Below are 25,737 nucleotides of genomic sequence, written 5' to 3' on the forward strand. Positions count from 1 at the left end.
TAGCCATACATTTCATACATAACACAGTTTACGTTTTGTAATGTTTCGCTCAATATTCAATGATTAGGCTACAACAGCTGATCTGCAGGAGGAGGCTTGTGTTGGTGCACAACGAAACAAAGTTATAGAGTGAAGAATAGCATTGATAGTATCAACAAATGCAGGAAAACTGTTGAAATAAGACAGGAGAGGTTTGATGCACAATGGGAGACACATACATATTATAAAAATGTAAAAAAAAAAAAAAGAAAGACACTTTGGCACCTGCTGAAGAGAAAAACACTTTGGCACCTGCTGTCTATTAGAGACTCAGGTTAACAGTATGTATAGCATACATGAAGGCAATGCCACCTACAAGAAAGTGATGTGCACTACATTTCTTTTTTTAATGTGGAGTTTTAAAATATAAATTCAGTGTACATTTTCAACGTTGCTGTCATGCGGCACCTCCATGTTTTCCTTCAGAAATGTCAGTAAATTCAACATTCAGACATTACAGACCTCACTTCTCCCATGTGAAGGTACCGCACCAAATACTGACATTAGGGGGTAATTCATACATTATCAGCTGTCCCAAGGTAATACTTATCCCATGTGAATAGTGCTATAGTGTAGTTCTGTCCTTTTACAAACATCCTTTATTGAATGGAAACATTTAAATTTTATTTGTATTCAAACACAAAATATATTCTGAGGGACAAACATGGCTCTGTCTCTTACTTGAGTTGCATAAAACCTGCCCTCCTATATCTCAGCCTGGCTAACAAAGACTGACTGCTCCCATCAGTCACTGTTATGTGTTGACATTGTGAACTTGAATAGTCTGACTGGTAATAACATAAGGAGTTCAAACACACAAAAACATTTTTTTTTCTGTCTTATAGATACACTGAACCAACTTATGTTCCTTAAATGCTTTCCTGTTTCCAGCACTATGCACCATGGGCTCAAGCTTAGCCTTAATCTAATTTTTCCCCTTATGAGAACACGTTTAGTCTCCACATGACAGGAGGGCCCTCGCAGCATGACTACATCATTGGCTTCTGTCCCCATAATATCATGTAAACAAACTCACACAAACACACACACACATACATATTTATCTAACAAACAGAGTACTACACAGACCAGCAGGGGTCCTCAAAAATGTCCCTGTTTGCATTCCAGATTCCACTGTTGCTTCAGCTCATCAATAAAAGTTAGGCACAAATTATGTCCTAAATCAGAAACCATAGTAGCCTTTCAGAAATTGCGCACTGGATCTCCACCTTACTCTGTCTGTGATAGACACCCTTGTTGGGCAATGAATTGAATATCAGTTTCTATTACAAATTTGGCTTCTTAAAAACAAAACAGTGGAGGCCAAAGGATTGCAGTGCTGCATGCTGTGATGCACTCGTTTTGTCATGTATAGTATACAGGGTGCAAACCCTCCCTTTCTTTACAGCACAGCGTTTGTTTGCAGTCTTGTTCCTGAACACACTAAATGTTTATGTTTTTGGCATATGGTGAAGCAAACATTTTAATTTACACATCATGAGCAACAATGTGAGTACAGTTACACTGCAGGAACTGAACAAGCGTTCATGCTCAATGAGGTAAAGAATTGAAATCTAGCTTGTGCTTCAGCAAATGCACTTCCTGCCTTCTGCTTGTCAGCAAGTCTCTTGCAAGAATACAAGCCAAGGTAACACTGCCTGTTTTTCATTTCAAAGTAAAAGCCCAATCTGTTTCTCCATGATAAAACTGCTTGCGTTTTCACATAATGATTCTATTCTCAAATAGGTTTTGGGGCAGTAACTTGTTGATTAAAGTCACTTGCAAAGTTCCTAATATGAAAAAAGAGCAAAAATTCAGTCACAATTCACAAGAGTCATATATGCACGCTCATCCAATGATTTAGGTCATCAGTTTACGGTAAAATTTATTTTTTGAGATCCCACTCTCTTCCTCCTTCTCTGATTCTTCTAGGCATGAAGTTTTTGGCTAAAAATGAATGAACTTTAAATATAAAAAATGTTTACTTTTTGGGATCTGTGAATTTAGTTTAAGGGTTTTTTTTGTTCACATATTTTATTGTACTTTTTCATTTTTAACACATTCAAACATTTTAAACAGTACAAAAGTACAAAGCAAAAAACAGCCCCCCACCCCCCACCCCCACCACCACCAAAAATAAATAAATAAATAAAAATAAACAGACTTTGGCAGCACAAACTTAAGTTCTTATCTAAATCTCAGACACAAAATAAATGTCATACATAATTGTTATGCCACTAAGACTGTCATGGTTTCCATTCTTATATATAAAAAAACACTCATTACATAACAAAGACAGTTGACAGTAATGCAACATAAACAAGGGTTAAAATTTAAATGAGTACAATTTCATTTATGACTGATTATGCCCTAAAACCCAAATATATCACTTAGGCAGTTTTCAGGGCTAAAATCTGCCATTCCCTGTAACACCAACTTAGCCAGTCTTTCACCAGTATATTTAAAGAAGGGTGCCAAGATTTTGGAAAAGTCCTCAACTTTGCACTTGATCCTGTGTGTGAAATACTCCATTGGTACAAGATCAAAGATCAGTTTGTGCCACCCTAGGACTATAGGAGGTGTATCATCAATCCATCTGTTTAAAATATTTTTACGAGCAGCAAATGTGAGAAAACCAAATAACCTTCTTCAATGAAAGCCCTTAAGCTGAGGACTAGGTAGACCCAGGAGCAAAAACTTGGGATAAACATTTATTTTGGCATTAAAAATTAAATTTAGTTTATCCACAATTTTACCCCAAAAATCTTCAATATGAATGCATGACCTTACACAGTGCCTATAGCTCCCTACCTCTAGTTTACATTTTGAACAAGTTTTAGGCAAACTTGAATTCATCCTGTGTCTCAACAGGGGGGTAATGTGTAAGCGATGTAGTATCTTAAACTGAGTTTCTCTAGTTCTGTTACATATGGAGTTATCTTTAGCAAAGTTCCAAACTTCAGCCCACAATGTTTCATCCACTGTGAGGTTTAAATCATTGTTTCAAATCTGCCGCAAATAATCTGAAGATATAGTGTTAGCAAAATTGAGTATAGCATATCCTCGGCCTAGAATTGATTTCTTGCCCCCATGGAGAAGCAAAAATTCAATCTGTGAAGTTTGACATTTAGATAGTCATCTTGTTTTTGAATAAAGCTGTGAAATTGTAAAAATGTAAAAAAAAAAAAAAAAAAAAAAAAAAAAGATTGCTGGGGAGGGAATACTTTTGTTGGATTTGTTCAAATGTTGACATCACTTTTTTGTCAGATAAATTGCCCAGTGTGAGAATCCCCTTGTCTCTCCAGATGTTAAATCCTTTATCAAAACAGGTGGGAAGCAAGTCTATGTTACCAGAGGGGAAAGGGTTTTTGAGTGACCCTCTAGCTTATTGTATTCCAAGCCTGCAGAGTGGTTCTAATTATTATGTTGTTATTGAAATCACTCTTGGATTTCTTCAGGTCTATTGCAAATAAAAGAGATGGTAATGTCTTACCAGTGTTAAATGATTCCAAGTCTAGCCATATTGGTTCTAGGTCATTATTAATCCAATCAGCTGTGTAACGCAGTTGTGCAGCTAACTGATAGAGTCTAATATTTGGAACCGCTAAACCTCCCCTCTCAAGAGGCACCTGTAGTTTAGCAATTTTTAATTGTGGTTTCTTTTATTCCAGATAAATGTATTAAACCAGTTATTAATCTTTTTGACCATTTTAGCACCCAACAGTATAGGTGTCATTTGAAAATGATAAAGGAGTCTCGACAAGATGTTCATCTTAAGTAAAGCTATCCTTCCCAACATAGATAATGGTAGCGATGTTTAGTTGCATATCTGTGGCTTCCTCTCGAGACAATGTAACTATTAATTCAGTCATTTTAAATCCCAAAACAGATAAAGGTGTAAAATCAATTGCTAATATCAGTTGTGATTTGAATATCATTTTTTACAAAGACATGATATACAAAATCATGTATATACGATGTGTTTTTGGGAGTTCTATGCATCTATAGCAACATGACAGTGGATAGAGATGAAAACTTAGGAGAAAATTAGGAAATGACACACAGGAAAGGATTCATGACCCAGATTTGAAGCCAGGCACCTTTGCACATGGTGTGCAATTACATAACTACTAGTCTGCCGATGCCCCATACGGGTTCATTTTTTATCTGTTGAACGAATTTGCATAATGTTCTTATTTTTGTATGGTTAATATGATGTGTTGCACATCTCTTTCTTGATGGCTTTATAATTTTGAATCATCACTTTAGTTGATTCATGTGAACCTGAAGTAGATGTTTTGTAAGGCCCGTTGCTGAGTCTTAAAACATGAAAAGGATCTAAAAGATGAAGATTTATGCTGTGAATATGCACTCCAAAATCACATCAAACTTCTAGCTGTAGAAGCTTAGAGTGACTCACATCCTGCATAAAAATTAGGGCAGTTTTTTCACAGATGCATTCTGGGAATTAAGTTGCTTGCCAAGAGTAACTACATCAAGCCATTTTAATGGTTTTGACACATGCTATGGATTCCTTTTACACTCTGTATTTGCCAAGAGCTCATGTGGCCTTGAGGTATTTGGTAACGAGGGATCAGCTGCACCAAGCACCAAACCAATGTTACCAGACTGTGAGAGGCTGATCTCACAACAAACCTTATTTCTATGAAATCAAGTTGACAGTTTTTATTTAATATATATAAATATAATAACCCATTAACTAAGAGATTTAGTGGATATGTACTAGACAAGGTGGTCATTTTTAAAGGCTTAAGATATTTTCCACATAATGGGGAAGATGACCTTTTCCAACTACTGACAATCTTTCCATCTCACCAAAGATAGAAACCATTAATATGTGCCAGCAGTTAGTTTCAATCGAAAAAAGTAGTACTGCCTCATAAATGCCTTAGGATTCAAATCAAACCTGACAAGTCTGACAGTGCAAGAGTAATGCAGAAAAGAAGGATGACTGGACCTTTTGCATTGTCCAAGACACCTTTATTATGACTACTTACAGGTCACTGGAGGCTTGTTACTCTCTATGACATAGCACCACTTCCTGATCTTAAACGGTTGATTTAAGATGCTTGTATCTGCATTAACAGACCTAATCAGTATTTTACATATTTTGGCAATAGCTAATCAATATTTTCATTGACGTAAATTACAAACATATCCTAGAAAAATTGTCACAAAAACGGTACATACATGCTCATTTTTTTCTCACAGTGTTGAGGACTGAGAAAAAAATATTAAAAATGTTCATGAAATACCAGTGAACTTCACGGGGGAGTTGAAGGTTTATCACAGTCAGCCCAGTCATAGGGGAAAAAAGGGCAAAATTCGACTATTCAATAGTAGGAAAAACAATCATGTTTCCTGTGCTGTTCACGTGTTCACCAGCAATTTGATGGTTTTGCAGAACAAAGCCACGGAGGTGTATTCAGTCAGGAATAAAAGGAAATTTCAGCATTGTGCTATTTATGCACATATGACTCAGTGGGCTCTTATTTATTATGTTTCCATGCTGGCAATAGCCTGGGCATTATGTTCTCAGGTTGTCTCTTCTTTCTGTCCATGCATACACTGTATGGACAAAAGTATTTGGCCACCTGACTATTTCACCAACAGGGAGTGTAGTATTGCATCCAAATACATGTACTTTAATATTGGATTGGTCTGCCTTTTGCAACTATAACAGCTTCCACTCTTCTTGGAGGGCTTTCCACAAGATTTTGGTTTTTGTCCATTCATTCTGTAGAGCATTTCTGAGGTCAGGCACTGACCTGGCTCTCAATGTTTGTACCAGCCCTACCAGCTCTAACCCTTCATCCCCAAGGTGCTTAATGTGGTGGAGGTCAGGGCTATGTGTAGACCAGTCATGTTCTACCACAGTAAACTCATCAAGCCATGTCTTTATAGCCCTTGCTTTGTGCACTGGGGCACAGTCATGTTGAAGCATCTTTATGCTGAAGCATTAAGATTGCCCTTAACTGGAGATAAGGGGTCTAGCCAACACTCTGGAAATCAGCCCCAGACCATTATCTCTCCTTTATCAAACTTCACAGTTGGCAAAATGCAGTCAGTCAGGTGACGTTTGTACAGCATCTGCCAAACCCAGACTCAGTCATCTGGCTGCTGAACAGAGAAGCGTTATTCGTCACTTAATGGATCGCGTTCCACTGCTCTAGTGCTTTACACCACTCGGCCATGAAAACTCATTCCATGAAGCTCCATAGCAGTTTTTGTGCTTATAATGGAAACTCAGAAGTCCTCAGCTATGGAATCAGCAGAGCAACTTTTAGTCTTCATGCACCTTAGCAGTTGTTTACTCCAACTGATGGTTGTATGTGGTCCTCCACTTTTGAGCTGAGTTCCTAAAAGCTTCCACTTTCCAACAACATCACTTACAGTTGACTGTGGAATATCAAGCAGGGATGAAATTTCATGAACCTTCTTATTGCGAAGGTGGCATTCATCACAGTAGTACACTTGAAGTCATTGCTCTTCACAACAACCCATTTTGTATCAAAAATGTTTATAAATGGAGACTACATGGCTAGGCACTTTACTTTTTAACACCTGTGGCAACGGGTCTGATTGAAGAAACCTGAATTCAGTAGCTTACAGGTGTGGCCAAATACTTTTGTCCATATGGTGTAGTACGCAAGTACAGGCTCTTCTCATCAATGCATTATGACAAAAACACTTTGAGGGATTATCTTCAAACTTTTTGAGAACGTTTACCCTGACTCAAGGATGAACCGATCAGATTTTGGAGGTCAAAGGTCAAGGTCATTCTTCCTCCTATTATTCCTTGCAAATGTAGCATCTCAATAGGGCTTTCTATGGATTCTATTTCAAACTTTGCACAAATGTCTACTCTGACTCAAGGATAGATTTGGAGGTCAAAGTGACAAACCTCTCCAACCCCTCCTCTAGGCCCACAGGCAGTAGTAGGCAGTCTAGTTGTTTTTCTAAGATGCCAGTGTTCCAGCTTGAATTGTACATTGCTGGGACAGACGAACAACCTTGTGTATGATAGTGTTTCTCTCTCAGGCTACGATGTAGCAGAATTATCGTGCCCTGGTAAAACATAAAAGAAGCTTCAATTTTGACACCTTCAACTCAGACTTATTTATGCAGCAACGATACTGCCCCAGGCATATCTGCATCCACTTGCTTCTTTTAAAAAACACTACGTACGTAATAACAATGCAACTTACATTCCCTCACATTCTATGTGAGCATACAGTTAGAGCTTTAAGTAAATAAGAGACTACAAACATAATCTGGCTGTGACATGTGACCTTTTCTCTGCAGCTATGTACTGAAGACCTAAAGACCTAAAACACATGACCTTTGCTGACTGAGGACTGCTAGAGCTAGCCTGATTTAAGGGCGACAAATGATTAGGGTCAGTTGTTTCAGAAACTCTTCAGTGAAGCAGCTTTTGCAGCCTTTAGTTAAGTATATGCCCATGAATGCACACACAGAAGTAGATACACACACTCAGACTGACTCTCTGTCAGCAAAAATAATTCATGTTCTAGTACTTGTGGAAATGCTGACTTGAATGAAAATATTGTGCTTCTAAATATGGCAACTTGTCAAGTAAATTAAGTAGAAAATGCAAACCTGCTGAAATTGTGCAGCTGTCAGGAGACGTGACATCTCCCAAAACATATTGGCAGCAAATTAAAGTAGTCTTTATTAGGATTCATATAATCGTCAAGTTAACCTGCATGATTTTGTCAGCTAAGGTGAGAATATATGATATAAACTGAGTGACACTGCTTTGATTATTTATTCATGGACTTAAGATGCACTTTAACTAATGTAAGGAGCATCATCTCCCCTGACATCATTTCACAGAGGCGTCAGACACTAAGAAAAGATCTTTAGAAATAAGTAAATGTTAGCCACTGAAATAATATGGTGTTTTAATCAGGAACTCTCCAACTTTTATGGTATAGCTAGAAATTGTTCTAGCACATAAATGGATTCTTGGCTATTCACCTAATGACAAGTCATAAAAAGACATCCTCTGTGCTAGTAAAGGCACATAAAACAGCAGTTATGTATCAATTCTTTAGACAGCATAACAATATTTGTTTGTATTTGTAAAAATGAGTCTGCAGTGATTCAAATTTGAGTCAGCACCTCCAAATCTGAGGCCATGGTTCTTCACTGGGAAACGGTGGATTGCTTCCTCCGGGTGGGGAGTGAGTCTCTGCCTCAGGTGAAGGAGTTCAAGTATCTCGGGGTCTTGTTCAGGAGTGAGGGTAAAAGGGAGCATGAGGTTGACAGGTGGATCAGTGCAGTGTCAGGAGTTTGGTGGGCGTTGTGCCGGTGTGTTGTGGTAAAGAGGGAGCTGAGCCGAAATGCAAAGCTTTTGATTTACCAGTCAGTCTTCACCTATGGTCATGAACTCTGGGTAATGGATGAAAAAATAAGCTTGTGGATACAATCGGATACAAATGACTGAAATTAGTTCTCCGGAGGGTGGCTACGCTCATCTGGAGGGAACTAGGAGTAGAGCCGCTGCATCGAAAGGAGCTAGTTGAGGTGGTTTGGGCATCTGATCAGGATGCCTCCTGGACACCTCCCTTTGGAAGTTTTCTGGGCATGTCCAGCTGGGAGGAGACCTCAGGAAAGACTCAGAATGCACTGGAGGGATTATATGTCCTGTCTGGTCTGGGAGCACCTTGGGATCCCCCAGGAACAGTTGGAAAGTGTCACTGAGGAGAAGGATGTCAGGGTTGACTTGCTACCACTGCAACCCAACCCCGGATAAGCCTCATTTGCCATCCCTAGCACACAATGATAGCAGTGCATCAACAACCAAACTCCCCACCAGCCACTGCACGGCCAGATGCTTGATACCAAAGCCGAAATGTCACTCTGGGCTCGCCTCCTCTGGTAGGTGAAAAGACGATAAGAGCAGTGATACTTCACCAGCAGCCGAGGCTTCCCACTTATTCTACACCTTGAACAAAAGAAGACGCTAAATTTATTTTTCTGTGCTCTCAAACTGAGCCGCTAGAAGACATTGACAAAACAGCTGTTTAGGAAAACTCTGGCTAGCTGTGCCGGGAATAGAGCAGTAGTAAAAAGTGCTGTGGCATGTCCACCCACATCTGGCTGCTACTGTTGTAGGTTTGTTCATAGAAGCAACTAGTCCAGGGTGTACCCCACCTTTTACCCAATATATGATTGTAGATGTAGGCCTTAGACTGGGCAAAATATAAAAATGGTTGACATATAAAGCAGATGTGCTCTAATTTAACTTGGCTGTTTGGTCTTTCGAGAGAGAAGAGACTCTTGTTCCTGATCTTTATCTCAGCTGCTTGTCGCTATCTGCTAGTCGTACGAATTTCAAAATAAAGGTGTGTCTTAAATATGATGATGTTGAGCAAAGTTTTTCATTTTCCATGAAGAAAATATTGCATTCTTGTATTTAAATGTAAAACTGTCCAGTCTTTTAATTGTCAAGGTTGGTAATTAGAGGAAAAAAACTACGAGCCAGATGATGGTTTAACATGAGAATGAAGATTTTAAACTAGGGAGTTCATGATAAGTAAGGAAGTAGGCTAACACCCAGTTTTTGAATAGGCTAGCTGATATAGCATACTGACAGTTCAATTTCATCTCATCATTTTGCTCTTGTGTTGTTTTTTCTTGTAAAGGCTTCAAAAACTAGCCGGGCCTACCATAGTCGGGGAAATGGTACTGTTAAAAATCAAAAGCCACTTGTTAAATGAGGGTTAAAAAAACAAAATCAGCGAGTAGATTTGATATCTCTAAGTTTATTATAAGTTAGAAGTAAGGAAAGGAAATACCGGTTAGCATAACATGTTACCAACTTCTCTTATTTTATCATCCTGTTTTTATAGTTTTTGAAAAAGAGAACTTAAAAAATGTCAATTGTAGTTTTCACACTTAAAGCCTAAAAGAAGAACCTTACAAAGAGGATTAGTATGGTATATGCTTCGCTATGCTTGAATAACTGCTGTCGAAGGCTTTCACAAAATGTCAACTGACAAACTTGATGCTTTGTTTCGTAGAATTTCCTATCATACTAAGTTTGCTGAACCTCAACTTTAACGAGCACTACAGCATGCTCTTTCTGACCTCTGTTGTAAAATTGCTGATGCTAGGTTGTCTTCTTTAATGTATCCTTAGTAAACATCTTTCAAGATATACCACTCAGCAGCGTGACAGTGATTCTCGTCTCTGAAGCCACTAATGTACGATCCGTCAAACTCTCTCCACCAGGCAGACAGCCAGAGGAGCATTGAGACAGAAAGCTGCTAATTACTGAGTTCATGGGGCGGATAAAGCTGTGACTGGCTTTAAATATCAATAAGTGTGTGCTGCACATCTGCTGACTGCCTTTCACACACTCTGATTGGACCGAGGCTTATCTCAATTCCAGCAGATGGTGGCGGTTGATTTTATAAGTGTGCTTGATGCAGAAGTGCAGAACGCTTTGAGGGGGCAGGTTGGGGAAAGAAACAAAACACAATAATGGCAGCTTTATCTGAGCAGCATTTCTCTGCACATCTGCCTTATCTTGGTGATTGTTATCTTTAATAGCCAGATTTATCAGAACATTGAAAGTTGAGGAAATTATGTGAATGAAATCACATTTTTGTTCCGCTGTTCTAAAGCTTTTTTGTCCTGAAAGGTATAATATGTGACTTTCAGGGTGGATGTCAAGTAGATGTGTGCATTTCAGCATCAGTCTCTCAGACCATCTTTTGCTTTTCCTCCATTGTCCCTCAGCACCCACCCATCTGAAGTGTTAAGTCATAGCCATTGTGAGACAGGTCTCCATTGGTAAAACTTATCTCCATTTAGATATGCAGCCCAAAAGATGTTGCGACTCTTTTTTTTTTTTTTTTTTTTTTTGTATTTCAGAAAAAACCAACAGGGGCTTCTCACCATTTCAAAGCTCAACAGCATGGTTCCCCATGTACTGTATAAACTCATCCTGAAGAGGAGAAAATACTTTGAAAAGAGTCAAATTCATCACAGAGTCATTAAGTCAGCGGGTACGATGTGAGCATTGTATGCTGTGTAGAGCGTAGCTAACATTAGCAGCTAGCTCCGCCAACCTTTGTTCCTCTTTGCAGATTCAAATCGTGCTTTGAAATGTGACTTCTTTTCACTTTGGTTGAGTAGTTATATGTGACAGCCTATATACCACTTAATTTCCATTATCTAGTTAAAAATAACTGTCATATTCTGCTAAACGCTAAGCTTCTGTTTTCTGGGAAAGCGCCAGGTAAAGCTCTGGAAGAAAGGCAGTGGCAATTAAATGAAGCTACAGCGGCTACTAGTGGTGGGAGAATTCATTACAGTTCTTAAAAAGCATTTGACTGGAATTTCAGGCCCATGTTTATAAAAAAATTGTACTAGTATAGGTAATGGCTTAAGTGCACTGGCTAATTTGATATATAAATGTAAGTGTTTAGCCAGCATCCCTAACACACAGTCTTGAACCTTTGCCTTGTTCTCAGTTTTTGAACGCTGTTTTCCTGATCCTGAATCAGATCATTTATAGAGTATTTGGTTAGCTGGTAGACATGGTGATGATGATAAATATTCATTTAAGGATTTTAGAAATGTCAATGGAGGATTTGAATGACAAATTTACTTCTGGAACCAGAGCTGTTTCAAAAGTGAGTGTGCACTGTTGAGCTCTATCACCCACTTCATTTACTCGGTAACTTAAAGCTGTTATGTCCTCCTCAAACTGATAACTTCATTAAAAAATCTGGTTGAACAGTTATGTTTATGAGCTGATTTACGACTTACTGATAGTATCATGAAAAAGAGAGAAACTAATGTGGAGATGTATTATAAACTGAATATTGTGAGGGTTTTAGTTGAATTTTCCTGTGCAGACTGCTGTTGCTATAGCTTTCGTATCTCCCTATTTCTCTTAGACCAGAGGGCACAGTTCCTGGATTTCACCTTGAACAATTTGAACAGAAGTTTGTGCACCCTGTGGTGAAGATGGGCCCTCTGTGCTCCCTGTTGAAAGTAGGACAGATTACCGCAGGGAGCCTGATCTAGGCTGGATGCAGCCCTGCAGGTAGAAATTCTCCAGAAGCTGTGGGCTCTACCAGCTGTGACTGTGTGAGTTTAAATAGAGGGTGACAGCCAGGAGGAGAATTTGCCTGTTGGCTGCTAGTCATGGCCTAAATGTTCTTTGTCACAATAAAGATGATTTATTAAAAGACCACACAGAGCAGGATGGGGGCAGCATTTTAAGCCATCATGGAAATTAGGCTTTCACTTCAACGTTTTGTTTCCAGCGGAGGGAGCTAAGCAGAGCTGTCAATGGCAGTTTTAATGGATGCTAATTCATCCTCCAGAGCTCATCATAAATGCTTGCTTCTCTGCATGTTGTGTAAGCAGTGAATGGCATCATCATTACTGCTAAAGCACAGTGCACTAACCACTTCTGTTTTATGACTCAGAAAGCTGTGCGCTTCATGCTTTTATGGGGTGAAAAAACATGCCATTCAATTTTCATCATTTCGCAATGTGTTCTGCAGGCTTAACGGTACAACCCTGTCATAAGAGGAGACACTTTTTGGCATTTCAGTTCCTCATTCGGTGCTTAATCCTGTCTGTCTGATTAAACTGTTTGCTATGACTTAGCGCTGTTCTGCAAATAGAAAGATTACTGTTAGTTATAGATAGTGGGGTTTTTCTGTTTTTAAGCTAAGATAAATACTGTATTGGTGACTTTATGTTGAGCAGCTTAGTAAAGGCAGTGGAAAAACAGCTATTTCTTATTACTAGGGGTGTGACGAGATCTCATGCCATGAGATTTCACAAGATCCAAACGCCTTCTCGTCAATTTTGCAAGATCAATATTGCACAGACACTTGGAGCAGCTCTCCTGTAAGCTCTCCTTACAGAAAACAATACCAAACTGGAAGTTATAAAAGATCACAAAGATACCCTGGGCACTTTAAAACTGCTGGTGAGAGAGCTTATGAGAAACGGAGCTGATCTGTGATCCATTGAGATGACCACTCCAACCCCCTCCCCCTCCTCTGTGTGCACTACTTGGGGCCACACATGATCCACCAATGCACAATAAGTTCATCATAACAGTGCAAAATGATTCAGTGCTGCTGCTGGAAACCTGAGCAGTCTGCATGAGGAGAATACAGCATTTATTTAGTTCGTGTATGCGCGCAGACTCGCTCATAGTGCCGGTATATGTGACTCTGTAACTTTCATTCAGTCGCTGCTTCACCATGTCTTCTCGTCTCACCGCCTTTCAGTCACACATCCGCCAGCTGTTGGCTGTGCTATCATCAATCAGAAGCTTAACATGTGTACCATAATGGGCCATTGTATACTGCAGCGGTAAACTTAGCAAAACAAACTCTGCTTGAGCACCATAGAGTCCACTGTTAGGTCCAAAAAGTGAAGTTCTAGCTCCAGTTAAACGCGCTCTGTTTGTTGTCTGACAGCAGACAGAGAAGAGACACGCACTTGCTCAGCAACGCACACACATTAACACACACGCTCATCAGTGTGTCATGTCCAACACTGCCAAAGTTCACATTAGAAAAAAAAAGACCACAAAATGATAAAACAATCTTTTTCTCTAAATTACAGCAAATGTGTTATTGACAGAAAGATTGATTTTGAGTGTTTTCAATATGGATGTCCTTAAAGAGGGTGAGACATAGTTTGATTTTACTGATGCAGCTCTGTATATTTCAGTCTGTTGTAAACTGTGTTTTAGTACTTTCAAAATAATCTAAATGCTTTTATTATATATAATTAAATATGACATTAAATATAATTATTGTAATCGTAGCGATGAGTGCATAGTGTAGACTGTTAAAATGAAAGGTTTGATATGAAGAGCATTAAAATGTACAGTTAGACAAGAGAAACTGGAAGCATTGATAGCCTATTCAGTACAACGAGAGTTAGTTTAAACATTTTTGAATAGACCTGAATGCCTTGCAATTATGACTTTCAGTTGTATAAAAGACATATCATCCACCCATGTGTTTTTTTCTCCAAATAAAAAAAAGTGTAAAATCTCGTCTCATGAGATGAGTGTCTCGTCACACCCCTACTTATTACAGATGGCAACTTTATCACCGTATATAAGAGTAATTCTTAGTGTAGAGCTTGTTGAATTCTTGTTACGTGATGCTGTTTGTGATTACAGTGCATTTATCAGATAAAAGGATATGATATTCCCCTACACTACTTATATTTTATGGATATGAAGTATTAATAGGTTCTAAAATGTAATGTCCTGTAAGTGGTTAAACACAGATTGTTAACTTGACTCTCAACTGTAAATCCAGATTAAGATTTATGATCTGGCGATGCCCTGATGTCAACACCAAATACTTTATAAACGCATAGCATAGCTTTTAAGGTATCCAGTATTCACTGATTATATTTGGCTGCAGATTCTACTCTGACATGAATCAGTACTAAATGATTCTTTTAAACACTGGGACCTCATCAAAAAGCTATTTTCTATAAGCTATTTTAACAATGGCATTTTCAGGGTGCCAGTTTGGCTCAGTTGGTCGAGCAGGCACCCATATGAAGAGGCTAGAGTCCTTGAAGCACTGGTCGCAGGATGGAATCCCGATGTGGGCACTGTTTGGTGCATGTCTTCCTCCACTCTTTCCCCCACATTTCCTGTCTCGATTTAGTTGTCCTATCAAAGTAAAGGGAAAAAAATCTTTAAAAAGAAAAGACATTCTCAGTGATATTTCTGCCATCTGTTTAATGCTCTGTATATTTTGCTCAGTGGATATTAAATTGGAATGACATAAAGTGAGGAATATTTAACTAAGCATTTTGAGATTACAGCACAAATGTTGAAATTCTACCGAAAACTAATTTGAATTATATAGATTTTTTTGATTTAGGTTAAGTTTGGTTGTTTTATTTTCCACCTTATAAAGAATTCTAAAATTAAAAAAAAAAAATCACAAAGGATGCAGGTAAAACAAGTGTATTTACAGGAGATTGCTAAGGCACAGGAAGGTTAGACTTCAAAAAGTCACAAAAAAGGTTGCTTGTAAATTACACTGGATCTGGGGTTAAGCGAGCCAGTAATCCATGGGGCTGAAGTAATACTCTGGTGTCTGACGGCTCAACACAAGGTGGTAAAGAGGAGATCTTGATTGGCTGCAGCTGTGATGCCTAATAAGCTTCAGCCGTGACTTCCCAGTGCTCCTGACTAGGGCTGGGTTAATAAATCAATTTTCCGATTCAGATAAATTGTTTGTTTGAATTTTCGATATCGATTCATTTTTTTCAAAGATCGATCTTTTATTACTGACTGTTAAGTCTATGTTGCACTCTATTATGTTGATTGATCAAATGTGTTGGTCAATAAAAAGTATTTTCAGGAAACAAGTTTGGGGTCAGTGTTTGGTCTGAACTTTAATATGTCAATATTAGGCCTAGTTAGAAGGTTTCTTATAATTCAACTGGAAGTATAATTTCTGCCATTAGTTCTCTAAGACCCCCTTGCATTTTCAAGCAAAACAGGTATTGTAGCTGAAATATCCCTCAATGAATCAATATTGAATTGAATCGCATCAAATTGGAAATCGAATTGAATTGGGACCTTGTGAATCAAAATCGAATCAGTTTAGGAAATCACTGGCAATACCCAGCCCTACTCCTGACCTCCCAAACAAACTTGCAGTGACAGAGAAGATACACACAACCACCTTTCTAAAACAAAAGCATTTTAAATACAAAATTTAAAAAATAATAAAATAAAGGAGACCAACCATGACAGCTGTGACTTAAATCTTAGTTCTCTGTGTATATGATTATCATGGGGATGGTGTTTGAAGGAGGATTTTACGGGCTGATTGGTGTCAGGAATGCATTCTCCATGACAGAGTACATCCCTCTGAAATGTATGATAACTTTCTCAGGAACATGCTGATGTTTGCAATATGAGTAGATCATTTCAGATGTTTAACAATGAAATACCATTAAAACGCCTTGTGTAACTGACAGTGTCACTACTTGTTGTCACCCTTGTTATTTCACACAGGCTGTAGGCTTAAGGTAGAGGTTTTAGTTCCCAACTAATCTAAAAATTTAGACATATTTATATACACTTGGATCACTGTTTGTCGATAAGCTGCCATGCACAGTCAGCTGTTAAAATAGACTCTAGTTACTCCCCAAAACAGAGTGTAGACCTGTTTAAAGTATGTTTTCTAAACTACCACTTTAATCCCCCATGGCAGCTTCTTTAATAATTTAGATTAAAAAGATAGGAGTTTTTTTTTTTTTAAAGCATGAGTTATGGCTCAAGCTTTAGCTGGATTTGACAACTTCAAAGGACCTGCACTGTGACGTTAGTTCAGTCCCAGTCAGGTATGATTGCAGTGTTAAATGTGGCATGTTTTTATATTTTGATTATATAAAATATGTATATTAAATGATATGAATTTTCCTCAAATTTTCTATGAGCATTCTGCCTTGTTTACACAGCACTGTCACTCTGATTGGATCTGCTCCAGTCATTCTCTGGGGTTTCTGAATTCATTAAATATATTTTAATTGTAATGTTTTCTCCGGGCATTAATACAGAACAACAAGGTCCTTACTTTTGGTGTCAGGTAGAAGAAGTTATCTCCACACTGCCATGATGGTGCAGGCTGATGATAAAGCCTTTCCAACATAGCCTATCTTCTGATGCTTTTGCCCCCCCCCGTTATGAAAGATTCCATTTTCTTCCCTCTATAATTGCTATGATGTTGAATCACCCAGAGACTAATCCTGGAAATAATGGAGATTAAGCTTTTCCTCCAGTTTATGCAGGGTGCCATAATTTCTGCTGCTCATAATCTTCTATTCTTTCTCAATATGGGAAGGTTAGCTGCTGTGACCTACACTTCCAGCCTCCATGAGGACGCTGTCATCCAGCATAGAAAAAAGAAACAAGTACAGATTATCCAGCAGGAAATAGTTCATCTTGTAGCACGGCATTTTATCAGCAACAAAGACTTAAAAGGTCAGAAGTGAGAGGAACACAACTCCACAAGTCACTCTCTGCTCTATCTATCAAATTTATGAAAAATAGTCACAGACTCAGTGACAACACTGGCAGGTTTCAGAAGAGGCCTTTTGGAAGTTCATTGATGGTGGTCACCATATCAGAAATGCTAACTCAACCTAATTTCCCGTCAGTCAAGAAAGAAGCAGACAGGTGAAGTTGAGGTGGGCCATAAGCCTTCAGGGAGCTTCAGCACACACACCTGTAAATCATACCTGCCACATGGTGTAAAAGTCTTAGCTTTGATGTAATCAAATTAAAAAGTTATTGAGAAATTCACTTCCCTTGCAGTTTTACCAAAAAAATCACGAGTTACAGAAACCAAAACCTTTATAGAACCAGGCTGTGAAATGTTTTTTCATCTGTCATTATAATTGTAATCTAGGATTTAAGAGTCTGGGACTTTAGTTTTTACTGCCAGCCTTCATGTGGACACCGGTCATGTACTCATTTAGAAAGTCTATTTTCTCTTCTGATGTTGTCTCCCAGGGTCTTCAGGTGTTTCCTGCAATTCAAATAGCTTATTGTATGTCCCTCTGTCTCCATTAAGAGAGGTGATGTGTCCTTTTCACCTTGGGTGTCAAGTGCTGCAAGGGCTATTGGGAAGATGGGCTCTTTGTGTTTATTAGGGGTGGGAATCACTAGTGGCCCCACGATAAGATATTATCATGATACCTGTACCACAATTTGATTTTATTGCGATTTTAAACATTTTACGATGCCATATATTGCTATCTATACAATTTTTTTCAACTGTTAAGCTGATTTAGCATTAGCCTTGCCTTCATTTTTATCATATTTCAACAGTATTTTATTTTCATTTAGCACTCCTTGCAAACCCCACGCGTCACCTCTGCCAGCCTCACTGGACAAAGGGTGCAACAGCATCAAGTGGACAGAAAAGCAACTGATGCTGTTTATCCAGTATCATAGACTTCAGTTCGACATATCGCCACGCAAAATATAGCGATAATATGCCGTATTGATTTTTTCCCTCATCCTAGTGTTTCTGGCCCATCGTTTAAAATTAGCCTCCAAAACTACAGCTCAGGCTTCTTCATGTCATGTATGCAGTTATTGTTTACCACAGGGCTGATACCAACAATACCAATTCAAAATCAGAAACTTGATTGAAAGGTTTTTATTTTTGTAAAAGCATATTGGTTTCAAATATTGATCATCGGCTTCATAAGAAACTAATAATTGGTATTATTACTGACCCCCAAAAATATCAGTTGGCCCCAATCCATACAAATGCAATCACCTGGGAGGATTGCATTTGTTTGGATCCCCATGCACCTGGGATGCCGTCCTGAAGAAGCTGCCAGACAGAAGGGGGTGTGGTCGCCCTGTCAATCAAGACAGGACAACCAAACAAAGCAATCCCACCTGACTCTTCTTAGGTAGACTGCAGGAACTTAGCAGTTGAAACCTGTCAAGGTGAACATAAACTTTAGTCATCTATCAATATGATAACAGCAACAAAAGATCTGTTTACTGGACAGTTTCAAAAAGCATTTTTTAAGTTGATCCCATGATGCATGTTATATCTTTTTTTTAATTTTATTTTATTTTATTTTTTTCAGTATTACTGAATAAATCACAGTGGAAGTGGCTGTTGGGCTTAGCTTTGAATATATTATGTTAAAGTCTGGTAGGTTTTTTCATGAAAGGTCATTTTTAGTGCTTTAATAAATCCTGATCCCTTTCAATTTAGGATTTGCAGTCTTGTAATCAACTTCATAAGTTCAAGTTCATGAAGTTCTGTGGTGATGAGGGACTATTAATAAAAACTAATCAAAGCCCTAATCCCAGCCTTATTGCATGGAACTAATGTAACCACAGATTGAGTCTGTCATGAAGCTTTTGAGGCACTTTTTGGGAGAAAAGAGTTGGGTAACGTGAAAGCAAAGTTCTGTCCAACAAGTTTCGGTTTTCACCCGATGTCGTGCAAATTTTCTCACACGATGCCTCCTCATTTACTCATCCTTAAATGCAGCTAATGAAACGTCTCGCCCTGCTGTGTTTGGTGAATACATGCGTAGGAGATTAATGAGATCAATTTCAGATTTGTGTAGGAGAGGGAATCAGTGTCCCCAAAAGTCAGACTGACAGGCAGATTAAGCACATCGGCCTTGTGGAGGAAGAAAAACGGTCTTTTATCTGCTTCTGGTCGCCTCCTTCGTCATCTTTTACTCACTGTAATGTCATCTAATGCACTTTATTGGTATGAGTCGTACATACACCACCCTGGTGGAGCTTTTTGATCAAATTTGAATACATCACAAACTAAATCAAGCAGGTAAATTTATGTTTCCTCTGTGTGTTTGTGTGTGTGGGTTTTCCAGGGAGACCAATGGTGCCCACATTACACATGCAGTTTAAAATAAACATACTAATCCACTTTAATCCCTGCTCTCATTCCAAATTCTAATCTAAATAGCACATGGTTTGCTTAAGTGGCTGTAAATCACTGTATAAACAGATTAATCAAGTCTAGAAAAAGATGTGGCAACAAATATTGTAAAAGTATGTTTGATAGAGATTAGTAACTTTGATTTATTAAGTTGATTGGCTGTTATTTTTACTGTTGTCTCCCATTTTTTGGATGCTTCTGAACAGTAGAAAAGAAATCGACAGCCCATAGAAAAACTTGTTTCCTGGTTTGTTTTTCCCTCGCTGTATTTTGACGTGGTGATTATGCTTCTATTTTTAGTCAAATCCAAAGAGATATAGCTGCCAAAATCTTTTCACAGCTCTGAATCAGCTAGAAATTTCATCATTTTTTAGTTTCCCTTTTCAGTTTCAGACTCATGAGTTATTTCCAGGGGCAGAGATGACGAAGCATTGCCAGTCTGAGGTCAACCCCTCAGTGCTGAACTGGAGTTGTTGGTCAGTTTGTTGTACAGCTGAGGGAATTAGTCGTTGATCTGCTCAACTACCAGATCAGAGAGTTTTAATTATACAGATCCACATTTTTGAGATCTATAGCAAACAAAACAATCACAGTTGGTCCACATTCTTAGTCTTTTTCCCAAATCGAAAAATAAGAAAAGATTTTTCTAAGTCTGTCATGAACATGTTCGCACATGAAAGGGAGCAAAAAAAGGTTCCTGTTGAAAAAAGAGCAATGATATAAATGTAAGGAACAAGGAACAGTGATCTTTTAGGGGAAATTAGGAGCCATGGGCTAGGATAGGTCAACATTGTCACTGTCATGAGCCTGTGTCTGTTGAGCTGTGATGTTGGTAGGGAAGGTTAGATAAAGGAGGTCTTCATGTTGATATGGTGTGTGGTGGGGTGGCTCAGGGGTGTCAGAGTTCATCCTATGGGAATAATCAGATGAACTGCCTTTGAAGAGAGATTTCCACCTGATAACCCTTGATATGTCCTGTGTTTCCTAGCTTTTCCTGCCCATCAGTATACATAGCTGTGTTTGGGGCCCATGAGGGCTGGTGTGGTAGGGTAGGTTGCATCGGCATTGTCACGATTTGGAGGTTTCATGCACAGACCCAGGATCTGTTAAGGGGCGATGCTGTGGTAACCAAAGGCCATGTGGTAGGTTATTCAACTCGTCTGCTGTGCATAGAGGCATGATTGAGGGTCGGAGTCTCTTCACTGTGAGCTTATCCTTTCACTAGGCCAGAAGTAACTTGTGTTTTTCTCAAATACCAGATGAACCCTCTGACCAGGGCTCCACTCTTGCAAAATTTCTTAAATTGCTTGTACATAACATACATACCATAGTAAGGAAATAAAAAACTAAACATAATTCTGAATCCTTTCAATTCTTATTACTATTAATCATCTTGCTGGTCATTGTTAGGAAAAATCATGTTGAAAAGCCTTTAATGATTCTGCTTAAGACAATAATAATCAGAAGTAAAAATGAACTTTCCTAATATTTTTTCTTATTCATTCATTAAAAATTTCCATTGGTGTATAATTTCTAAAGTGGTTAATTCTAAAGTGAAAGATTGGCATGGATACAAGGTGTTCACAGGATCTTAAGAAGTCTTAAAAATTAATCAATCAGTTGAGCCAAAATTAAGGCTTTTAAAAAGTTTTTAAAAGTCTTAAATGCAAGAATAAGAGGTCCTACAATTTGTTGTTTAAATTATTATATTAAAGAGGTTACAGTCCTCACATTAATGCTTCAAAATCAGAAAATAAAAAATAAGGAGTATTGAAAGTATCCTGAAGTGGGCATATATAGCTTTTTTCTTTAAAACCTTAATGTATGCTGTTCCACTTTTTAACTTTAACAGCATCCTGTAAATTCCTTTAGGCCACTTAAAAATAAGACCTTACATTCAGATTCCTAATAGTATCAGGCTTTCATTATAGTGGAGATATCTCAAACTAACTTTTGGTTAATGTAGGAGAGCTGGAGATGAGGTTGGCCCCTTCAAGCAAACAGCTTAAATGTGCCCTTAATCACACATAATTCAATATCTTAATATGATAAATTGTCAGAATAGTTTGGCTGTTAAATTCACCTTGTACTGTCTTTACAATGAAGAAATGGGCTATTGTCTCTGAGTTAATTTTTTTAACCTGGCAGTAAACTTGTTTATTCTTGCTGTAAAAACAGTCGTTTTGAAGTAGGACTTACTGGTGATTCCTTTTTTGCAAAGAGCCAAAGTGGACACTCAAAGAACTCTCATTTTTTTCACATCTGCATCCACTTTGGTAATCCTAGCCTCTTCATAGTAGCCAGGGTTGTTGTTGTATGGATGTTTTACTGCTCTCAAGCTGTTGAAAATTCATGTTGTTTGGGGATTTATTTCAAATCCTGCAAGGTCTCCTGAATCTGTGATTTGATCGTTTCCTGAAATCTAAATAAAGAGATTTAAGGGAGCTCCTCAGCATTTGTTTTAAACCATTTCAAAGCTTAGCTTATATGTTTAGATCTTGTTACAACAACCCTACCATGTACAACCCTCAATTGTTGCCATGTTCACTGTCGGGAAAAGAAATCTTTTTTTGTGTTTCATTGCTTCAAGCAAACATGAAACAAAACATGTTGTGGTGTTTTAAAATCACTGCTGCTGCCCCTTTAGTCCACACATATTTAACACTTGTTTACCTTCATCTTTAATCCCTCCAACTGTTTTCATGCCTCCTAAAATCATCTGCCTGTATTAACCGTTCCCTCTGCAGTACTGTTCATTCAATTTCTTTGAGCATGTTTTGAATGCAAAAGGGCTTTTTTTCCCTTCCCTCCCCCCCTTCTCCCAGAGTTGAGGCTTTAAGAGGCATTTTGAATTTGCGACAGGATTAGTAAAAACATGTTAATGCTCAAGGACTTTCATAGCGCTCCTCATCCCCAGAGATAAAACCTGAAATACAGAGGTGAAAGAGGCAGAAAATTGTGTGGAAGTGCTTTCTCGTCTAAGATTTTCTTAATTTTATCAGCCTTCAGTGTTAAGACTGACAGCATTTACCCTCTACAGTATTTAGAGAAGTCTTGCAGCTTTGTAGCAAAACACTGCATATCATCAGTGTGTTAGCCAGTTAAATTAAATCAAACTCATGACAATTAACATATTTCTGTATTTTAATGGTCATCATTCTGATACCCATGTATCCTATACTAAAGCAGAGAAAATGAATAATCTCTTCCCATCCTGCAGTCTTAATCTGGTATATTTATACTTAATTGGCACAAACAATGCGCCTTTCAGCTATCTTCTCAAACTCCTCTTAACATTTCCCATCAAACCACAGCTCACATTTTGAACCCATTCAGAGTAAAGCTTGAATTTTTCAACAGCGGGCAAACTGTGTATGAAGCATTCTTCTTTTTTTTTTCTCTTCTACTTTTTATGCCTCTTTCATGGTGATAGCTGAGGACAGGGGCATTATGTCTTCAGGCTGTTCGTATATGTGCATACATTTGTATGTTAGAGTCATTCCCATAAACACTGTGCACAAATGCCTACTCTGACCCTAACCCTTACCAATTAATCATTTATTGCCTTTACTTATATTTGACTGTGAGGCTCTTCTGTGCTTGATGCTTTCCACAAGCCTACATAGAAAGCATCAAGCAGGTACAGCACATGTTCCTGCCTTTTTCTGGACCTTCAAGGAAAGCCTGAGGTAGGGAGAGAAGCAGCAAAACACCCCAGAGCAGAGCAGGCTTCAGTGACAACAGAATGACATTGATTAAGTCAGAAGTAGAATAAAGGAGGAGCTGAGGTGGAGGGGGGTTTGCAAAAAGTGGCTTGCAGAGGGAGCAGAAAAGTCAGTCTAGAGCAGTTTAAATATGACACTATGAGTGGGATTAACCAGTAGTGTTCTTAGAGTGAATCCGCTTGCTGTCAGCTGATCTCAGTTATATGGCAGTGCTTTACTCAGTGGCCTGGATGAACTAACACTATATGCTCAATTTCTGAAAGCCCTGATTGCTCATTTTGACAAATTGTTTTAAACTCTGCAGCCTTGTTATAAAAGTATGAATAATATAGCAGTTTATAGAATGTTGTTGCAGCTTCACTGTATATTAACCTTAAAATTACTGGGACTTTTGAAACAAAAAAGGCTGTCAAAAGCATTTGTTTTCTCTGTGTAATTTCTTTAATCCTAAATCTTTATCTAATTTAGACATTTCTTGCAGTGCTGCCCTTTCTTTTACACTCATGTGGCTTTCAGAGGATTTCTCTGAAAAGAAATCACAAAAACACAAAATTTTTCAAAACACATAGGTAACAAAGCGCAACATATACACAGCAAATATATCCAAATCCATCGGTGACTTGTATTAATTTTAAGCTTGTGTTTTTTGTCATTTACACATGACCTTTAAACCCAAACCTAAGAACTTAAAGCTTATGAAGGCATTAAAAACAGTCTGTAATCACCAAGCTAAAATCAGACAATGTGCATTTGAATGGGAGCACACAAATGTTTACTCTGCATCCAGACAAAAGGTCAGTGTGCTTTGCTGCTCTCTAAAGCATGAGCACTCTGAAAGAATTAAGGACAACAGAACTACAGCAAGATGAGATGAAAGGTCATGTTGAAAGAGCTTTAACAACAAAAATGCAATGGTAAAAAAAAATCATAAATCATGAATCATAAGGACTTAGGGTTTCTGAATCTCCCTGATTTTTCTTATTTACTTTGACTGTTTTAAGAATCAGAGGAAAAACTAAAGCCCACAATTACACTTACACTCGTGCTTCATTTAAAGGCCAGCGACATTAGTCAAGATAAACTATGGACTTGTAAAGCTGGAAAAGGCTGCACAAAGCCTCTCATCATTTAACCACTGCTATAATTGAGATGATTTAAGCTTTACTGAGAGCAGCATTCACTGTTAAAAACAGCTATTGATGCTAACTTGGTCTTTATTCTCGGGTGTTTAATGTTGTGCGGCTTTGGTGACTTCAAATTAAAATGAATGGCATTTTTGTCTGTGTGTGTGACCACAAATGTGTTAAAAATAAAGATCTTAAAGGACAAAAGAGGAGTATAAGAAGAACGCTCTGATGTGTTTTCTCCAATGTGATCCTCCCTGCTGTAGGTGCCCTTTCTCAGAGCCAGGTCCACCCTCTCCTGGGCTCCCTGCCTCTGCCGGGTCGACCCCTCCAGCCGCAGGCTCACGCCCAGCTGGAGCACTTCCTGCCGCTCAGGGTGAACAGCTCATCGCCGCTCAGCCTTTTTCCCAATTTCAACACGGTAAGAAGCTGCCTGAAGTTTTCTCATATGCATGCATGAGGTAATAATTTTTATATTGATAAAAAAGAATCCAGGAAGACTTGTTTCTAGCATCTCTGCTATAAAATTCAAATAATCCCAAATCATATTAACAAACATATAGAGGCCTAAATCAGTGATAGTTTTGATCCCTTAGTCAGTCTCTTGCAGTCTCATAGCAAATCTTGTTAAGCATCATAGGTTTTTTAATTTATAAACTCCCAGAAAATGGTCATAATCAAGCTTTTCTTTAGGTTAATGTTATTCTTGTGCTGGATGTTTTAAACTCAGTCCTCCAGTTATATCAGTGTTTCTCACAGAATGGCTCAGGGCTTTGGAGGTAGGGATGGTCATCCTATCCTGCCTCAGTCTGTGTGTTTAATTGCTTGTGAGAGTGTCATCTTTATTTCACTTGAATTATTATTTCACTTATGCAACTTCTATCCCTGTTTGGCAGAGGAATCTAATTGGCTGAAAACTGAGCTCTAATCAGTGGTAAAAATAAAATCCAGACATCTCTGACATAACTCAGCTCCCTCTAATATACCAGGTTTGGCCTGGCTCTAAACAATGAAGCATCAGAATGTCATCCACTACATTTAGCTTTAACCCTTAATGAGAAGAGTCAGAGGAACGTGTTAAATGTGTCAGGCATGTGGGAGGCTGGGAGAGATTCCTGTCTGACACTTAGAGCTAAAAATAAGAGTCCACTCACACAGCTGCACAGTAGACATAAAAAATTTGAACAGAAGACATGATTGAAAAAGGCTGTCGAAACAGTCCAAAATTTAGCTATTTTCTGCATGTTTACTCGAAAAAACAGGGATGCTTCAGAAAATGCTTCACATTTTAACTGATTCTACAAGCCCATTTTGTCTTGTTTTGTTACTCCC

The 25,737-nt window shown here is 38.3% G+C and overlaps 1 protein-coding gene across 1 annotated transcript in view; it reads left to right on the forward strand.

The window, feature by feature from the left end:
- The window catches only part of LOC121528522 (zinc finger protein 385C-like), a 112,824-nt gene that overhangs the window by 65,701 nt on the left and 21,386 nt on the right, over nt 1–25,737 (forward strand). The window contains exon 3 of the mRNA XM_041816021.1: nt 24,672–24,826. Within this exon, the coding sequence (XP_041671955.1) occupies nt 24,672–24,826 (155 nt within the window). The remainder of the gene's footprint in view (nt 1–24,671; nt 24,827–25,737) is intronic.

This window comes from Cheilinus undulatus, linkage group 20, assembly GCF_018320785.1.
Source record: "Cheilinus undulatus linkage group 20, ASM1832078v1, whole genome shotgun sequence".
Lineage (NCBI taxonomy): Eukaryota > Metazoa > Chordata > Actinopteri > Labriformes > Labridae > Cheilinus > Cheilinus undulatus.